The sequence below is a fragment of the Somniosus microcephalus genome, chromosome 29 (assembly GCF_052327205.1).
Source record: "Somniosus microcephalus isolate GS21.2 chromosome 29, FLI_Smic_1.0, whole genome shotgun sequence".
Classification (NCBI taxonomy): domain Eukaryota; kingdom Metazoa; phylum Chordata; class Chondrichthyes; order Squaliformes; family Somniosidae; genus Somniosus; species Somniosus microcephalus.
The window spans coordinates 20427651-20447505 of NC_141015.1; the positions used below are offsets into that span (position 1 = coordinate 20427651).

Sequence of the window (19855 nt, forward strand, 5' to 3'; positions counted from 1 at the left end):
GACAAAGGAGTAAAACATCGAAATAACAGAAAATGCTGGAAAGACTCAGCAGGTCAGGCAGCATCCGTGGAGAGAGAAACAAGAGTTAACGTTTCAGCTCTGGGACCCTTCATCAGAACTGGAAAAAGCTGGAAATGTAACAGATATTAAGCAGGTGCAGAGACTCGGGGGGGGGGGGGAGGAAAGGGGGAAGCGTTTAGGAGGGGAGGAAGGAATTGAAAGAACATACTGTGAAAATGTTGCAAATGGGAATGACAAAAAATCATACTGCATGAAAAATGGGGGCACGGATTATCATCTGAAATTGTTGAACTCGATATTGAGTCCGGAAGGCTGTAAAGTGCCTAATCGAAAGATGAGGTGCTGTTCCTCGAGCTTCATTGGAACAATGTAATAGGCCGAGGAGAGAGAGAGAGAGAGAGAGATCAGAGTGGGAGCGAAGTGGAGAATTAAAGTGACAGGCGACTGGAAGCTCGGTCATCCTTACGGAGTGAACGGAGGTGTTCCGCAAAGCGGTCGCCCAATCTGGGTTTGGTCTCCCCAATGTAGAGGAGACTGCATAGTGAGCAGCGAATATAGTATACTAGATTGCAAGTAGTACAAGTAAATTGCGGTTTCACCTGGAAGGGGCGTTTGAGGCCCTGGACAGTGGGAAGGGAAGGAGGTAAAAGGGCATGTGTTGCATCTCCTGTGCTTGCACAGGAAGGTGCCAGGTGAAGGGCTGTTGGGGGTGATTGAGGAGTGGACTAGGGTGTCACGGAGGGAGCGGTCCCTCAGTAAAACATCGAGTTAGCTTGAGGCTGTAACAACCAGTTTCAGGCAAAGAAAAGTGTCGCTTAACTTTGAGAGCCAGAGGTCAGAGTAAGACGAGCGTGAAGCCAGCTCAGTTATCAGGCCTGAATTTGCAGTCGGAGGCTTCCAGCAGGCGGGATGCCCCTGAACCACAATAAATCTACACACCTACCTGGATCCACGGAGATTCGCGCTCCTGGGCCTCGTGTGTAGGCCTGAGCAGAGGCCCACACATCCCAGGCGGTTCACAAGCGCCCCCCGGATCATGTGAGCTGCCCCAATCAGAAACAGGATTCCCATTACCCTTATGGGGATACCATTTGCATATGTAATCCCCATAAGCATGAATAACCCAAAAAATACATGTACACAACCTGGAAATTAAAAAAATTACATGTTTAAAATTAATACAATTTCATTAAACATTTTAAACAAATTAAATTTTTTGAAAAATAAATTTGACCATTTAAGGGGCCAAAACTTCAGGTTTTTGAATGTTAACATTAAAAAAAAAAAATTTTCACCCTTATGCTGGTAAACAGCCCAACGCCTGCTTTTACCAGGCTGAAGAGTTTTATGGGCATTCGCTGGGCAACCTCGCCACCAGCGAATGTCCATTTCCAGGGGATGCAGAGGATCTGTCAAGATGCAGCACAGCTGGTGCGTAAACGCAGAACTTGCAAGGCACTTACGGCCACAGACCCCGGAAAACCCAGGCCATTATCACTTGTGCATAAGTAGAGTTCAGTCAGTACGGACTGTAAGGGTTGGGGGCTTCTTTAAACTGGTTTAAAGTAATTTTCCTGGTCTTGCAGCCTTTGCCTGCACTCAGACCAATTCCAATAAAACCAATTTTAAAACAGCGGTTCTGAATCGCTACCCCTCCTTTAGTTCTGAGTGGGGGAAACTTATAATTAAATGATTTTAAAATGGAACAAGTGATTTGGATGAGAAAAATATCCAGTTTTATTACCTAAATAAACTACAATCCAAAGAATAAACTATGGCACACGAACACAGTAAAACTATATAACGGGGTTGCAGACGGCAAAAAACAAGGGATACAATGGCTACAATGTTATTTAAGCAATCTTAGCAATTCCCTTAAATCACCACCCCAAACTCCTGCTAGGTTGCCTTGTTGAGGAGTCAGAACACCCTGCTCACCTGTGGTCCAGCGAATTAAGAGCCAGATAGCTTCTCAGCATCTATCTTTATACCTGGTGAGGCCCCTGCCGTTCAAGGGCTGTGTGCAAAATTCCCCACCCAAAGGGTCCAATACACAAGAGAAAGCTGTGATTGGCTAACTCAGTGGTTAGACTGGGTTAGTGTGTCTTCTGGAGCTCCCTGGGCTGAAACAAAAGCAAGCAACAGCCCTATTGTCCAGTGCTGGGTGATTTAAAACCCATTCAATTGTTAAACATTTCCCATTCAAGGTACAAAAGTCTCTTCTGCAGTTTAGATGTATCCACTCAATATACAAACATGCTAATAGCATTCAATTGCTTTGTAAACAAAGCATTGTCCTGTGTCTTCAGCCATGTGGTGACAGCCATTTTTATCCCTGGAAATTTAAAAGCACATCGCCCAGGGATTCTTTAATCAAAAAAATTGATCTTCAGAACTCTAAATTATTGCGAATTTTTACAGGACGATCCAAGTGGAACAGATCCCCACTGCTGAAAGGAGGGTCATCAATTCACTTTGGAAGCTAATGCCAGTGTTCCAGGAAAGGAGATTGACTCAACCACAGAGCTCAAAGACAAGGTCGTGTAAGCTGTGAACATTGTTAATCACACGGTCCTATTTGATAGACTAGCTGCTCAAAGCTGTTAAATAATTTTTCAGCTATCCAAGAAATGACTCAGCTATCTAAGAAATTACTCAAAGTAATCTCTCCAATTTAGAAACTCAGACCCTGGTCACTGCTATAGTTAATGCTCAGTTAGTGCTGATTTACACAGAAATACACTGAATTGCCTGTTACTCATTGTTAAATAATTGTCCATTAACAAGTTTGCTGTTCAACTGCTAAATAACTTAACACTTATGCACATTTATTAAAAGTTTGGTACATGAATGCTCAAGTTGTAATTTGTAACCAAGTGTTTCGTGCATGACTTGCAGTCTTGGCTGCTTCTTTGATGATTTGACAAGAGATCATTCACTCACTCAACACCTTGAGGGTAACCTATCCAAGAGTTAGTAAATTAAATTCATGATCAAGTCTTGGTTAAATGCAAGACAGTCCAGGAGCCGAGTCAAGCATCATTCTTCCCTAGCCCTATACGAGAAGTCTAGGAAGAATGAGACTTGATGTAGTGCCTTTCCTTTGTAAAAAGTTTGTCAATTGCGAAGCCCAACTTTCTTACAAACCCCAGCCCTCGTTATTTCATGGGGCTCCATCTGCTGTTACCCACGTGCCAAACTTGGGCCCCTCAGCCTTTGAGTTTCAATCCCCAGGTCCCCACTTTCTCTCATCCACACCTTTACCAACAGCTCTTGGAGAAACAGTCCTGACCCTGCCACCCACTAACCATCCTGCTGCATTACATACTCTAGACTGCCAAGAAAAAAAGGCAAGGCACATAAACAGAGACCACCAGTCACAGAATGTGGGAGAGCTGCAGAGAGAGAGATTGGGAGACATCTAGAAGAGACATGAGGCACAGGGAAGTAGAAGACAAAGATAGGCAGAGTTGAACAACACACTGAAAATAACTCTGAAAGGCATAGAGAGAAAGAGCAAAGACACTAAGTTGGAGATGCTAACACAGGATGAATTAGAGAACATAGAAGAACAAGAGCAATAATTCCAGGGTGGAAGATTTGTTTTATTTTTCTCTGGGAGCAACATTACATGGGATGAATTAGTATATAGATTATAGATCCAAGGAATAACCAACTTCTGACATTGTACAATATACATACATTATGAACAAGATCAAATGGATAACAAACTAGGAGCATGAAATCAGGAGTGGTTTCAACAAGCATCAAACACCCAAAGTGGGTCTCAGCTTTGAGTGTACTCAAACAATTTGTTAAATATGCATAACTTGCTTTTGCTATCCTTTGAAATCTTTCCTGTTTGTGTCATGCCCACAGTTTGCATCTCCCATTACCATTGTTAATCCCACTACTAGGCTTTTCAGATTGGTCAATCATGACATTCTGCATTGTGACAGAGGGTATCCAGCTTTGCGGCCAGGGCTCATTGACAAAAAAGTACAACACTCCTGTCTATGGTATAATAAATATTTCAAGTTGGTTATTGTGCATGCAACAATATAAAGTCTACTTTAGTAGGTTTCTCTCTAGTGTACAAGTTAAGGAATGAGACTGCCAGGGTGTAATTTTAAACCAACTCGCTGGGCAGGAAAGATTGGGTAGAATGCCAGCTCTAGACCTCACCCGTTGGCTTCAATGGACAGAAAACTGGGTGGGGTGGAAAACCAGTGATGTGCCCAATGCAGTCAGTTCCTGTTTGGTGGGTTAGGTTACAATTGCCTCCGCCACCTCTAGAAAGCAGTGACAGTTCAGCAGAGTTTGAGGTTCCTTGGCTTTCCACATAAATTGGGCAATGAAGTTGTTCCATGTGCAGTCTCTTGGGGGAAATCTATATTGGGATCCTTTGTAAAGAAAAGTTAAATAAAGGTTAGGGTTTGGGCTTTCTTAAAGGGCTGACTCATTACATAGTCATAGTTTGGAGGAAGATATAAAAAGACTTCATAACAGCACTGTGGGTTGAGTCCATCTAGATATTTGGAAACAAATAAGGCAACAACATTGTGTGGAAGCCAAGGGGGAATGGTTTAGAACCTCTATCAGCATAATTTGTTTTGCACTTTGATCATACAACTTAGCATTTGGGAGGTTTATACACGAGTTATTAATCTATATCCTATTCAATTTTAAATAAGGGTAGTGTACATGAAAAGGTTAATTATAGAACACAGCATGAGTAGGTTGAATCATGGCTCAATGCTGAATCAAAAGAAATTCATGGACTTTTCTGCCTGTATTGTTTAAATGGAATGTGCAATAAATCAGAGCAGAACAGTTTGGAGACACATCACAAATTTGATTTCATTAGACTCAAATAAGTCATCATGTCACAGAATGTCTATCCTTTTCAATTCTGGTTGGTGTCATGAAGTTGAATACCAGTTAGTTGGGACAATGAATTAGGCAAAGTAAAATTCCACCAAAAAATGAGATCATGAGGGTGGGAGACACTCTGAACAAATTTATATGGTTTGTTTAAGCATTTTCTAAATTTAACAGGTGTTTGAGTGCATCCTCAATTTTAGAGTATTGCAGTTGTTAGTCTGTCATAATCTATTTATTGCAAACAGTAATAATGTAAAGCAGCAGGATTGTTGATCAGTATTTAAGCTATATAGAAAGTGACTAATAAAAATACAAAACATGTGTCTTGTGGTCCATTCCCAGGTCTGCGAGGAAACCTTCAATCATTGCCAGCACAAAGCTTTATTAAAGTGTCTTTATAATCTCCACCTGTATCTCCCTGTAGGTAGAAATAATGAACATCAATTGTTAAGAAAGTACTCAAGTAAGCTCCTTCCTCTCCACTCGGTTCGATTCCCTTGCTTCTGCAGCCAGGAGAGTGGAGGATACAACAGACTCCGCCACACTCATGGGTACAACACCAAGGACACAGATCATTTCTCCTGTGACTTATAGTTCAATTCAACAAATCTTCACATTTCCAGGAGCTTATTTTGCACACACAATACATTGTTCATAATTGACCAGTTATATCTTTAGTGTATGCACATTAATCCAACTGGCAGTTACGCACAATATTAACCACCACCAAGACACTGCTGGAGACAACAACAAAAAATTAAAAATTATTTCTATCAACTGTCAATGCAAAGGATCTTGACTTTGCATCAATGCAGACAGCAAGTATAAAAAAAGTGTCTGATCAGTCACACTGAATTCTGGCAGGGGTGTGAAACCATCTCGGCGAGGCAGTCTTCATACCAGCGAAGCAAACTTTAAAAAATTCATCCCAGGCCAATGAGCTGGGATATATATGTTGTCATTTTTAAAGTAGTTAGAAAAAAAAACTGATAAGACAATTATATTAAAGTTACATCCACCGTCAAGATTTGTGCTTTGTCTACAACAGCTAGTATCAATACATGCGAAAATCCAGTATTTGTCTGGTTTGCCTCCCCAGGCAGAGTTCAACCCAAGTGAACAAACATGTGGCAATGAAGTAATTCCTTATTTGACAGAATTAGAACAAAGTGTAATTGGCACAGCAGCCGACAAGCATAATTGGGTTGCGAATATTTTGTGCGAATGATTGGACTCTTGTACTGTGCAGCCTGCATTGATGCAATTAACAAAGTCTGAGAAATAGTCACATGAAATATAAATTTCCCTTTTTTAACAAACAACTTTTGAAGGGAGGTGTCATCTTAGAGATATTTCAGCCAAAGTAAAGCAAGTCACACAAACACATCGTCCTAACATTTGTACACGATCACAAATGATGGAATCATATTTTTGATTCTTCTGCCTCCCAAATGAAAAATAAAAGGCAGGTCAAGAACATTTCCATGAAGTTAGTGCCCCTTTAGGTTTTGGTATTTTAATTTATTATAGACTTTAAGGTGATGGATGCCGGTTCTAGGAAACAGAATACCTTGCTACCACACACGTCACAGCATTCAGAACTCTTGGGTCAGAGTAAAGCGCAACAATGGGCCATATTTCCAATCGGAGGCCTCCTGTGGGCAGAGGCCTCCAATCGGGAAAAATCTACAAACTTACCCGAGGGCTCCAGAGGCACCTACGCTTCCAATCCTGGACCTCTCCAAACTCAGTGCGCAGGACCCACGTATCCCAGAGGTGCAGGTAATTCACAAGCATCCCTGGGATCACGTGGGCCATGGGGAGCCAATAGAAGAGAATCTCCCTTCATTACACTAAACAGAGACCTGTCAAATATGACTAGAGATCACCCCAAAAACATTAAATAATTTTTTTTTTAAATAAAAAATCACCTTTTTAAAATTAGTTGAAATTACAATAAAAAGTTCAGGGCTAAAAATAAACTTCCTTTTGGAAGAGTGAAAAAATTTTAAAACTTCACTTCTTGTCTTGGTAAAAGCAGGCCTTACACCTGCTTTTACCAGGCGTAAGATTTCTAAGGGTTTTCAGCAGGCGGAGGTTCTGCAGAAAGCGGAACTCTCCCCCCCCGCAGAGGCCCTTCTCCAAGGCAGGCGTCCAATCTGTCAAGAGCATTCTTGCCAGATCGGAAATGCCGGTTTTCAGCACATGCACTGTGTATGCCTGAAACCAGCATTTCCGATGTCCCTACGGGTGCGTACATAGCAGTAGGGATTAGAATATATGGCCCAATGTGCTTTAACCCCGCCCCTCCAATTTCAGAAGAGTGCCCCCACTGCACCATACGAGGTTCCCCACACTAGCCATTACAACCCTGTACAAAACATCTGTTCTACAAATAGTGCAAGGGCCAGCTTTCTTCTCAAAGTTACATTTGTTCAGAAAGTAAAGACTACCTCATTGAAGCAACAGACAACCTCTTCACCATGCCCTGCCCCCACGACCACAAGAGGAAATGTTAAATCAAAGACATACCTCAATTGAAGAATGGAGGGTCACATCGTACTTCGCTTCATAAAATTCTTTGATCTGCACCATGTCAATTTCAGATCGAGAGACCATAATTCTGATCAGAGTGTGGTCATCTGTGCCAGCACCCTGGTTAAAAAAAAAACACAACTTCAGAACACATTAGGAGCAGGAGTAGGCCATTTGGCCCCTTGAGCCTGCTCTGCTATTCAAAAATCATGGCCGATCTTCCACATTAACTCCACATCCCTCAATTCCCCTAGAGTCCAAAAATCTAATCGATCTCAGCTTTGAATATATTCAACATTCACAATCCTTGGGGGTAGAGAATTCCAAAGATTCACAGCCCTCCAAGAGAAGAAATGTCTGTCTTAAATGGACAACCCCTTATCTTGAGACTATACCCCCTAGTTCTAGACACTCCAGCCAGGGGAACAACCTCAGCATCTACCCGGTCAATCCCCCTCAGAATCTTGTATGTTTCAATGAAATCATCTCATTCTTCTAAACTCAAGTGAGTATAGGCCCATTCTACACAAGCTCTCATCACAGGACAGCCCCCTCATCCAGGAATCAAACCTTCATTGTACCGCCCCCCCCCCCCAAGGCATGTAGGTCCTATCTCCGATAAGGAGACCGAAACGGTGCATAGTATTTCAGGTGTGGTCTCACCCAAGCCCTATACAATTGTTGCAAGACTTCCTTACTATTGTACTCCAAACCCCTTGCAATAAAGGCTAACATGCCATTTGCCATCCCAATTGCTTGCTGTACTTGCATGCCAACTGGTTCTTGTACAAGGACCCCATAATCTCTGAAATTTAGATTATTTCAGAAATTTAGATGTTTCTGATGATTCAAACTTTAGATAAAGGCTTGGATTTTAACCCACTTTGCCAGCAAGAATTGTGCATTAGGTCAGAGTAACTTATCGACCAGAGGTTGCTCTGGTCCCGCTAGACACCATTTCATCTTCGCCAACTTGCAGGTCAACGGAGGTTCCTGCTGCAGGCAGGTGGGGGCTTACTTTAAATTCAAAATCACGGCCTAATGATGTCGCAACGTGACACGAAGAGTCAGGGGGTGTCCTGCACTGTGTGGAGCCAAACAGAACCACAGGGGGAGGGGCCAACTGGCCAGGGTAACTTAAATTGTCAGAACTCCTCATGGGCCAGAAGCAGGAGTGCTCCCCCAGACTCTGCAAGGAATCCTTGGGTCTCCTGCTGATCATGGTAGAACACATTCCCTGCCGACTGACTTCTCTCACCCTTCCCACATACACCTCCAGACCCCATTTCCCCACTGACTGCCAGGGACCGTTCCCATGGATCCCAGCTGTGGCCTCCTGCCACCAAATTCCCATTTCCACCCACCACCCAGATTCAGGCTCAACTCCAGGAATATTTATTTAATTGAGGCTTGGTCATAAAGATCAGCAGGGCCACCTGGTTTGGGGCTGGCAACACCGTTCCCACCCCCACCCTCAAAAAACCAAGCCAAAAGAAACACCAGGGCAGGTGACCAAAAGCTTGGTCAAAGAAGCAGGTTTTAAGGAGAGTTGAGAGACACAGAATCCACCAATGGTGGAGCGATGAAAATTAGAGATGCACAAGAGGCTAGAGATCCGGGAGGAGGTTAGAGATGGGGTGCGGGGAGGGATTTGAAAATCAAGGATGACAATTTCAGAATCAAGGCATTGCCAGACTGGGAGCCAATGTAGGTCAGCGAGCACAGGGGTGATGGAGACTTGGTGCGTGGTCAGACCCAAATTTCCAGAAAGCAGTATCCCGAGGAGAAATAAATTGTGGCTAAATTGATAGAGAGCCATAAAAGGTTTGCAGTGGAGAAAGACAGGAGGGACTACCCATCAGATTGCAAGCTTCAACAGCAAGATGCTAGAGTTTGAGGGGGAAACCAATTGTTTGACAAACAAATATGCTGCCAAAAAAGTAGCAGGTAAAAATGGCATACCTTCACAGCATGATAAAGCTTCGCTGCAAAATAGGCTGGTGTATTCTTCACACATTTGACTGAGGGAAAAAAAAGGATTTGAAATACTTGCAACAACAAATCATTGAAATGTCAAAATATTGTCTCCTCAAAATGTAAAGATTCATGCCAACCCTTGCCATCTAAATACAATTTAAGCAGTACTAAGATTCAAATGTTACAGGATCTAGTTTGGGATAAAGGATATAATTTCTGCAAAATAACTTGTAACCTATAATTAAATAGGCTGAATCTCAATATACCTGGTCTGATACATCAGAAGTCTCACCCATTGGGGGAAATTTTAACCAGAGAACAATGTAAAACAGGTCTCCCCCACCCAATTTAAAAAAAGAAAACCAAGTGGGGAAAAAGTGTGCGCAGCTTTACTTTTCAGCATAATCTGAATTTTAGCAAAAGCTAAGAGATAGACATCATGGAGTACCAAGAAACAGTGTGAGCCACACAGAAGGGAGATGAGGCAGAGCTAAAAACCAAGAAATTGAGACAGATAGACACCACAAAATAGGAATCAGGAAGGAATAACAAAGCAAAAAAAAGAATTAAAGGGAATAGGGGAAAAAAAAGAGTTGCAAGAAGAAACACTAATGGCCAAGAAAGTAAACAGTACAGCAGATAAAGTGAATGAAGCAAAACTCCAGTGTGAGGTAAAGAATACTTCATTCCTCAGAAAATTAAAATGGGAGAGAACAAAATTGCATTTATATAGTGCTTTTTGCAACCTCAGGACATCAATTACTTTTGACATGTAGTCACTGTTGTAATGTAGGAAATGCAGCAGTCAAATTATTCACAGCAAGGTCCCATATTGACTAGAATCTCTCATTTTTTATAGTTGTTAAATATTGGGCAGGACACTAGGGAGAATCTCCCTGCTCTTTTTGAAGGCGCCAATGGGATTATTTAAATGAGACAGGGCCTCAGTTTGAACTCTCAACCTACTGACTCGAGGGGAGCACACACTACCACGGAGCCACAGTTGGAACATGGTCCTTGGAAGGAGAGATTGGTTTGTTGCAGCAAATTGTCTTTTGCTGCTTACTGCTTTCTAGAGTGTGGGCTCCCCATTTAAAATCAAGTATCTCCAATTCTGTCTGAATGCTTCAAACGGATCCTCATTCAAATATGCCAAACAAAAATCCATTGGGCCAGATATTCCTATACCTACAGGTGTACACGTGCTGTGTACACACCCATAGGGACATCAGAAATGCTGGTTTCAGGCATGTGAAGTGAATCACATACGCCTCTGGGATACATGGGCCCTGCGCAACTTGGAGTTGGAGGCCCAGAAGCAGAAGTGTCCGGACCTGGGAGCCCTCTGGCAAGTGCGTAGATTTTTTCCCAGATCGGAGGCTTCTGCACACAGGAAGCCGCCGATCGGAAAATACAGCCCATTCAAAATATAAAGAACTCAGCTACAGTTAACTGTCAGACTCCATAACTCCCAATCACGGCACTCCCGAGACCCTACAGAAAGAAACAGTTGGTGTCTTACCAATAGCCAACAGGACACACTGCAGATTGCCAGAACATTCACTCCCAATGCTGTCTTCAAGGTCAATATCATTTATCATCTGGTACTCATCAAATACTATATGCATGAAATAAAATGTTAGTGATTATAAATCATGAAAAAATTAAAATGTTGGGCATACTGGTTTTGTACACTAATATTTCTACCAAAACTGGATTTGCATTACTGGAAATACATTCAAGTTAGAACAAGTTTTGCAAACCATAGCATTTGTGAATATGCACAATATTTTTGAAATGAATAGTAAAATTGGGAGCTTTAATAAAAAAAAAGTGTTGCTCCTCAATAATTACTGGCTGACCCAATTAATTACATTAGCGCAGTCACTTGTCTACAATATCCAACGGCTCTGCTGCTCACTCCAATCAGTGATCCTCATTCAATTTGTGCCCTCAGATTACAGAATAGCAATCTATTCCAAGTTTGGGAGAAACACGGTCATTACCTGCCAACAAGTGAGGGACGCTCCTGGAACAGAGAATGGCAATGAACTTTCCTTCATCTGTGCCCCAGGCATTTTCACCAGCCTCATAAAGAGCCTGTTTTTTTCCAAAAATACAACATTTTAATGTAAAATAATCATCCATGCAAAACAGTTAATGCTCACTTTTATTCATACGAGAGATAGCTTTGTAAAGTAGTTATAAGTCAGTGGTTATGACAAGTTAAATTTGGACGTGTTGCTGCACACCTACCATCCCACTCTGGTCAATAAATAATCAAACACGATGTTACCTTTCAGCAGGACATCCAATTGAACTCACTACAAACTCTAGAAAATGGGGGTGTGTATTTGCATTGTAAGTGTGCATAATTCTCAGTCCACTATTACTGTTTGTTCCCCACTCAGCTCTTTAGGTCTCTTGTGCCAAGCAAGGGCAGGCAGTACCCATGTGGATAATTGAGACTCCCAAATCTGGACCCTAGTTCTTTAGACTTGGTTAATAAAAGGTATATCCCTATGGGGAGAGATCTACTGGATAAACAGAAATTCCCCAGGTGTAAATTTCTCAGTAGCTGGATCTGGAGACTCCTAGCAGACAACCAGCCCTTTTTTTTGGTCTGCTGAGTCAAAGGGACAGTTGGGCAGGTACCTCCATGCTTATAGCTGGTATAAAAGCTGTGCTTATGTGCCCAAAGGGTCTATTTCCCCTTGTGATTTTGATGGGGTGTCCATTCCTGGTAGACTTGCCCTGTTGACCAATGTGGTTTCAATTGGAGTCCAGATTGGGACCATATTGACTTGGTCCTTGGTGGTGGGGGGGTCCAAGCTCTTTGATCCTAATCTTGGTCTGGTTCCTGCAGTGTATCCTGGAAACACATGACCCTCTCTACTTTCCCAGAGTTTCTGGGCCAGGTCTGATCTACAGCAAGATTAGCAGCCAGTCAACCGGATCCTAGGCATCTGCAGTCCTCAGCTGCCAATCGTGCAAGAGTGGATCAGGGACATTCCCCACCCCCAGCATTCTTCTCCCATAGGGAGATGTGGGGCCTGTTGGTCAACTTCTTGTAGCATTCCAGCTACAATTGGAGCCACCAGATCATGTAGAATTAAACTAGAGCCTCCCTCCCACACCACCATTTACATTGTTGCTTAATAAATGTGAAAGACTTAGTACAAGTGTTAAAAAAAATTTTGCAAAAAAGAGTTCACAAAACCTTGAAGCTAGTCTTCACAAATTAAAGGACAGACAGACCATATTGACTGCAACTTTATTATTCAAAGATACCAGGACCCATAATTCAAGGCTAGCCAACTAACTGAACACCTCATTAAATGTCAGGCCACATTATTGCAATGGAAACCAATTGTTTAGGCTACATTGAAATGGTACACAAGGCCTCATTAAGGCAACAGATCACTATAATGATAATTATAAAACAGAATGCAACCACAGCCAGTCAGAACATCCAGTTATAGATCACAGGAACTAATCTGCAGGACAGGACATTTTAACTTCCTATCTTATACAATTTTAAACTTGTGATTATGAAAGACACTGCAATTCATGGGCATTGTGTGATTATAATCTTAAAGTGAAGAACATTATTGTAAATTCTATGAATGTGCAGACACTTGCAGGGAGTGTACATCAGGAATCCACAGGTCCCATCCACAATGTTCCATCTTAATTTTAATGGATGAAAAATTGAGGGTGGATAACTAGGAATGGCATTCCAAAATAACAGAAAATGCTGGAAATACTCAGCAGGCCAGGCAGCATCTGTGGAGAGAGAGAAAAAAAGAGGCCCAGAAATTCGGGTCCCAACGCGCGAGTACAGACAGAGTACTCACACATGGACCCGATGGAAGTGCTGGAATCTTGCATGCACTACGCATGTGCGGGAAACCGGCACTTCTGATCCTCTGAACCAAGGGGTTCAGAAGTCGAACGCGTGCACACTGGAGTCTGCGCGTGCACGTTGAACTTCCTTTTTTTTTTCCAGGTTTTAACGTGCGGGTAAGTCTGTACATTTTAGAAATGTAAAAAGCAGCTGTAAGGACTTCATTTGCAAAGGTAAGTGGTCAATTATTTAAAATTAAAACATGTTTTCCCCCACAGGTTTTTTTTTACTTTAAAAGCAAGTTTATTTTTAGCCCTTTTTTTATAAAATTTTCTAAAAATTTAAATTTTTGTTTAAAAGAGTTATTTAATGTCATTTATAAATTTATTTAAAAAGTGTGATTTAAAAAAAATTTTATTTGAAGGTAAAGTGCAGTTTTACAGCCTCAGCATTTATATGTTGACAGGTCCGTCAAGACTTATGACTGGAGCATTCCCTGCTCCGATTGGCAGCCTGTTGCTCACGTGATCCATGGGGACGCTTCGCACTAACTACGCCCCTGGGACATGGCAGCATAGCGCACCGGCCTCTGGGAGAGACCTCGGAGAGGAATTCCACACAGGCGCGCTAGGTAAGTGTAGGTCGGGGGCTTGCACCCGCGGGAAGCCCCCGACCCAAATTTCTGGGCCAGAGTTAATGTTTCAGGTCTGGGACCCTTCATCAGAACTGGAAAAAGCTGGAGCTGTAACATTAAGCAGGTGCAGAGACGGGGGCAGTTAGGAATTGAAAGAACATCCTGTACTTTTGTAAGGGGCAGGAAAGATAAAATGTTGCAAATAAGAGTGGCAAAAATCATACTGCATGAAAAATGGGGGCAGGGATAATTATCTGAAATTGTTGAACTCAATGTTGAGTCCGGCAGGCTGTAAAGTGCCCAATCGAAAGATGAGGTGCTGTTCCTCAAGCTTACGCTGCGCTTCATTGGAACAATGTAATAGGCCGAGGACAGAGAGATCAGAGTGGGAGTGAAGCGGTGAATTAAAGTGACAGGCGACCGGAAGCTCGGGGTCACCCTTACGGACTGAACGGAGGTGTTCCGCAAAGCGGTCGCCCAATCTGCGTTTGGTCTCCCCAATGTAGAGGAGACCGCATTGTGAGCAGTGCACACAGTATATTAAATTTCAATTAGTACAAGTAAATCGCTTGAGGAACAGCACCTCATCTTTCGATTGGGCACTTTGCAGCCTGCCGGACTCAACATTGAGTTCAACAATTTCAGATAATTATCCCTGCCCCCATTTTTCATGCAGTATGATTTTTGCCATTCCCATTTGCAACATTTTATCTTTCCTGCCCCTTACAAAAGTACAGGGTGTTCTTTCTACTCCTTCCTCCCCTCCTAAACCACCCCCCCTGTCTCTGCACCTGCTTAATATCTATCACATTCCAGCTTTTTCCAGTTCTGATGAAGGGTCCCAGACCTGAAACGTTCACTTTGTTTCTCCACAGATGCTGCCTGGCCTGCTGAGTATTTCCAGCATTTTCTGTTATTTCAGATTTCCAGCATTTTGCTATTATAATGGCATTCCAAAGTTTACTCTTGGATCTCAAGTGCTCCCTTGCTTCATTCTGCAGTTATTATTTTATTGAGCAATCTCAAAAGATAAAGACCCATAGTGCAGGACACCAAGGTTGAAAAGGCCAAGGGAGAAGCAAGAGCTGAATGCAAAGAGTCTGGTTTTCAACAGGGAGAAGGAATAGAATGACACCGTGGGGTTGAATATTATGCAACTGCTTCACTCAGCAGGAGGGGGGGGGGGGGGGGGGGAAAAAAGAGGAGTGTGACCGACACCCACATGATGGATGGTCTGAGGCCTGGCCCATTGTCATGGTTGGGTCCCATCATCATTCCACTGGCAGGCTGCTTGCACATGGAGTATCTTGCTGGTTGGAGGGGGCTGATCTTCCAGCCAATTCTACCAGGGACCCCAGCCTGTGCAGGCAAGTTACAGGTGGGGCCGATCCCAGGGGGGGGGGGGGGGGGGGGGAAGGCCAGCCATCAGAGGAAAGGGTGGAGCCAGGAGGAGTTTTAAATGGCCTGCAGTGGTCACTAAAGGATCCCAGTTAGCCTGCTCAATGCACCCTTGGCCCATTGGTACTCCAAAGTTGCATCATGGTCCAATTGGCATCACAGGACCCCAATTTGCAAGAGCTAGGAAGATTGCTCCCCCTTTCCAGCAGGCATCTGGACTACCCATGTCAAGGCAGCACCCCCACAGCTAAAATAGCACAGACCCAGATATAGACAATAAGCGAGGTGTGGCTACATGGGTTGCAATACTGGCATGTTCCAGCCAGTGGAGGGGGATGAAAACCACCCCCCCTATTTGAATTTTAGGAGAAAGACAAGAGAGGTGGTATTGATGAGTAAGAGAAGATAGATTGCAACAGGAATGGAGGAGACGGTGCTGTCTCAGTAATGGTCACACATCTCACCTTTGCATCTTCCACTGCCAGATCAGGATCAGCTTCAGCATCATCTCGGTTACCCTAAAATAATAGGGAAACAAAATTTAAAATGTAATCAGACACAAATGCTCTTGCTTACTTTGTTTTTTTTTTATACAATGGTGGTTGGCAGGAATGAGAAGATACAGCCAGAAGCAATTGGGCCACAGAGATACCCCATGAATTTAGCCCAGTGATGCTGGGAATGTCAGAGCAAGTGTATTGGGATACTAACAAGCAATCCCCCCCCACCCTCCCCCCGTTGGAGGGGGGGGGCGGCACTGGGGGTTATTGGCTGTCCTGGCATCAATGCCTTGACAGAGCTCCTATTCCACATCAACACTGATGTTGCATGGTGGGTGGGAAGACAAGGTTTCCAACAGCCCAACTGTTGGTGAGTCAGTACATTTTAATTTGTAAATAAATATTTATTGCTGCAGTCTGAAAATATGCTCAGTGTTTCGAAAATCTGCCACACCAAGTGATGGAAAGGTACAAGTCGACAAAAAATTCCAGTATAGATTGCAATTGGGTCATAGTTAGCTCTTCGGTTGCATAACCTATGCAAGGACAAGCAACACAGCATCCCAATCATACTGCACAAGGTCCAATTACTGGAATTCCTTGCAACCATTGACAGAAAATGCTCATTTAAAAAACCCCAAAACACAACATTACCTCATACTCCCCATAACTACTTCAATAGCAAGTGTCAATTATCACTTTTGCATACCAAGGGGCCAAGCTCCAGGGAACACCACTTGGGAAAAGTTCCACAGGGAGGAGGAGCAGCTAATGATGTTTTGCTGCTGATATTCTGTGCAAATGTTTTATTGTTGTGCGGCCAGGCGTTTGCCTGTCCAGGACAATTCATACACAAAAATAATCTGCAGGGATTTAAACACTGCAAAGGTGAACGTAAACTTCTACACACTCGCATGCACTTTAGAAGACCTCAAAAAAAGGACTCCTGCCAGAGCTGGTATGACTCTTGCTGAGGCCTTTCAAGCCATAAAAGGAAATTCCCAGGGAAGCCCAGGAGCTCCCCCCTTGATGTGGGGAGGGGACAACCAGAATTTAAAGGCCAGGTCAAAATGGGGTTGAATTGCAGCAGAGCTGAAATCCAGGATACAGCCTATAAATTGTATTTACTCAGCTGAGTGTGAACAGAAAAGATTCCAAGTGCACTGCTCAGCATACAACCAAGGTGTACGGTCAAGGAAGGGGGGCGCCCCCCCCCCCCAATTTTGATCCCTGGTTGGTGCCAAGCTAAAATGGATCTCAAAGGGTGCTGGTAGGGAGAAGATAATAGCAGGGAATCAAAATAAACCCATGGCTTTAAATTCTCAAAAAAGTCAACTTAAACTCCCAGGACAGCAGAGCCGAGCCACAGTCAAGCTTCATTACAGCTGCCAGTGTTGAAACTTGGGATTCAGGACAAGTCTTTTCCATCCTGGTTTTCAAATCCCTCCATGGCCTCACCCCTCCCAATCTCCAATAGCCTCCAACCTCTGCACTTCTCCAATTCTGGCCTCTTGTGCATCACTGATTTATCGGCCATCATTGGTGGCTGTGCCTTCAGCGGTCTAGGCCCCAAGCTCTGGAATTCCCTCACTAACCCTCTACACTCCTTTAAGATGCCCCTTAAAACCTACATCTGACCAGGCTTTTGGTCACTTATTCTAATATCTCCTTTTGTGGCTCAGTGTCAAAATTTTGTTTGAGAACACGCCCATGAAATGCCTTGGGATGTTTTACTTTGTTAAAAAAAGGTGCTATATAAAATGAAAGTAGTTATCAATGTCACCCGATATGCAGATTAAATCAGAGCCTCACTTAAACATCTCATTTTCATGAAGTAATCTATACAAGGTGCTGCTTGTCCAACAGGAAGTTCTAATGAGGGGGGAACTAAAGTATAGGAAATATTTCAGTAAAACATTTACACTTGATGCTTCCAACTGTCTAGTACTGAACAGACTGTACAAGCCACCAAGATTTTTTAATTTTTTTATTTTTTATAAATGGATACTTAATATAGTACAAAGCAAAATAAAAATACCTGAACTAGGGAAACCAGAACTCGTTCAAAGTAGCCTGATGTGTCAGAGGTGAGATCATCCTCCAAATTTGAATCAAAGTCTGAAAAGATCAAATACCGATTAAACAGGAGGCAGATTTAAAATCTTGAGGGTACAGAACTAGCGAAGAACCATTTCAGATGTGAGAGTTCTTATTCCAGAGAGATTCCACCAACTTGGACAATATGCTACTCTGCCACCTATTTAAGGTGATAGACAAAAAAAAGCTATGTAACTACTGGCCCAGTAGTTCTACACTGGTAACTGGCTAAATAATGAAATTGATTAAGGACTTATCTACAAGATGACAACAACATGGCCTGGGAGCCAATCAAGTGTTTTAGAAACCTAAATAAGTAAATGAGGGAGAAAGCAATACCGATATGCTGATAGGGTTAGATGAAGTAGGGTGGGAGGAGGCTCATGTGGAGCATAAACACCAACATAGACCAGTTGGTCTGTTACTGTGCTGTACATACAGACTCAGCCTTGAAAGGAGGTCAAGTGGGAACCTTGAGGTATACAACATATTAAGTGGAATAAAAAAGATAATCTTCAACACTATTTTAAGTTATACAATGACTGCAGGACATGGGGAAATAAATACAAACTGGTTAAAAGGCAAGTTCAGCATGAACCCAGAAAGCACATGTGTGAATACTTGTAATGGTTTTCTGGTTAAGATAGTGGAGGCAAAACCTGGAGACAATTCAAGAGGCTGTGATTGCAGGTTTCTATAGAAGGTTGACCCTAACTGGTTCATGTGTCCTTTAGGGAAGGAAACTGGTCAGCCTTACCTGGTCTGACCCATGGGATTCCAGTCCCACACCAATGTTGTTGGTTTGACTCAAGTGCCTTCTGAAGTGGCCCCAGCAAGCTATCATCCTCAGGGCAACAAATGCCAGCCACACGATTTTTTTTAATTTTTTTATAAAAGCTTGCTGGACAGAATGACCTCCTTCAGCTGTACTTATTTCACCAATATTTTTGCCCAAGAATGAGGAGCTTGGCCAACAACTGCCACCATTGGTCTGGTATACAGTGACCACACAACCAGGACCCTCAACATCTCAGCAGCATGGAGTCCTACTAAAAATGATACTAGAAAGAACAAGGAGTTGACTGCATTTAACTCAAACTTCAAATAGGGAGTCTCTGGGTAGTCATCAGGAGCAGGAATCCAGGGTAATTAGCCCTCACTAGCCCAGAGACTTGGAGCCCAATTGTTGTGCCTTAATGCCTTCTGGCCTAGATCAACTAGCTCACAATAGAAGCAGGAATCAAGCCTGGGATCTCATTACTGTGTGGTTCATTACCTTACATGGCAGAGATAGTGGCATTCATTTTGAACACATGCACAAAAAAATGAATCTCCACTTTTTTTTTTTTTTTAAATATATATTGAATCTGGCCAGACATTTTAATCTCCCTCCTCCTGAACTCCAGTTTTCCCTTCAACCCACACAAAAGTGCTAGAAAATGATAGGGTTGGGTTGGTGATCATTTTCATGATGGATTATACTTCAACGACACAGCTTTCAATAGTAATTGTGTTAGTCAGTGGCAGTGTACCTTCTTTGTAAGCTTCCACAATCTGGTGGATTTGTGTGTTATTGCGAGAGGCTAAGATTTCAGCCAGGACATCCTCCGATGTTCCAGCACCCTGTTGAGGAAAATGAGAAGTGAGTGTAGGAAATAATGCTCTAGTTTGAGACATGACATTAGTGTAGTTACACGCATGAATCTGAATTTACATTGGATGGTCCTGTACTACTCATGGGGGTAATGCAAAAAAGTCTCTGCTTTAACTGGTTCCATAAATGCTTTTACCAACAAATTTCACCATTTTATCACCATATCATAATGTTAGCAGTGCAGGAGTTGCTCAATCTAGGGGGGTTGGGTTTCAGTCCCACTGTTAACAGCACTCCAACTCACCAAGTGTCCTGCATGGTTCAGTGTTAACACAGGCTCATGTGCAGTTACCATGTGTCACAGGAGA

General features: G+C 42.9%; 1 protein-coding gene across 2 annotated transcripts in view; it reads right to left on the minus strand.

Annotated features, from left to right (window-relative positions):
- Positions 1-3605: 3605 nt before the first annotated feature.
- LOC147098526 (annexin A5-like) overlaps positions 3606-19855 on the minus strand; it is a 39448-nt gene continuing 23198 nt past the window's right edge. For both annotated transcript variants that reach the window (XM_085970322.1, XM_085970321.1), the window contains exons 6-13: positions 19426-19516; positions 17835-17914; positions 15761-15814; positions 11424-11517; positions 10940-11035; positions 9403-9461; positions 7438-7560; positions 3606-5323 (exon numbers count right to left, since the gene is read on the minus strand). In XM_085970322.1, the coding sequence (XP_085826448.1) occupies positions 5264-5323; positions 7438-7560; positions 9403-9461; positions 10940-11035; positions 11424-11517; positions 15761-15814; positions 17835-17914; positions 19426-19516 (657 nt within the window). In that variant the 3' untranslated portion in view covers positions 3606-5263. The remainder of the gene's footprint in view (positions 5324-7437; positions 7561-9402; positions 9462-10939; positions 11036-11423; positions 11518-15760; positions 15815-17834; positions 17915-19425; positions 19517-19855) is intronic.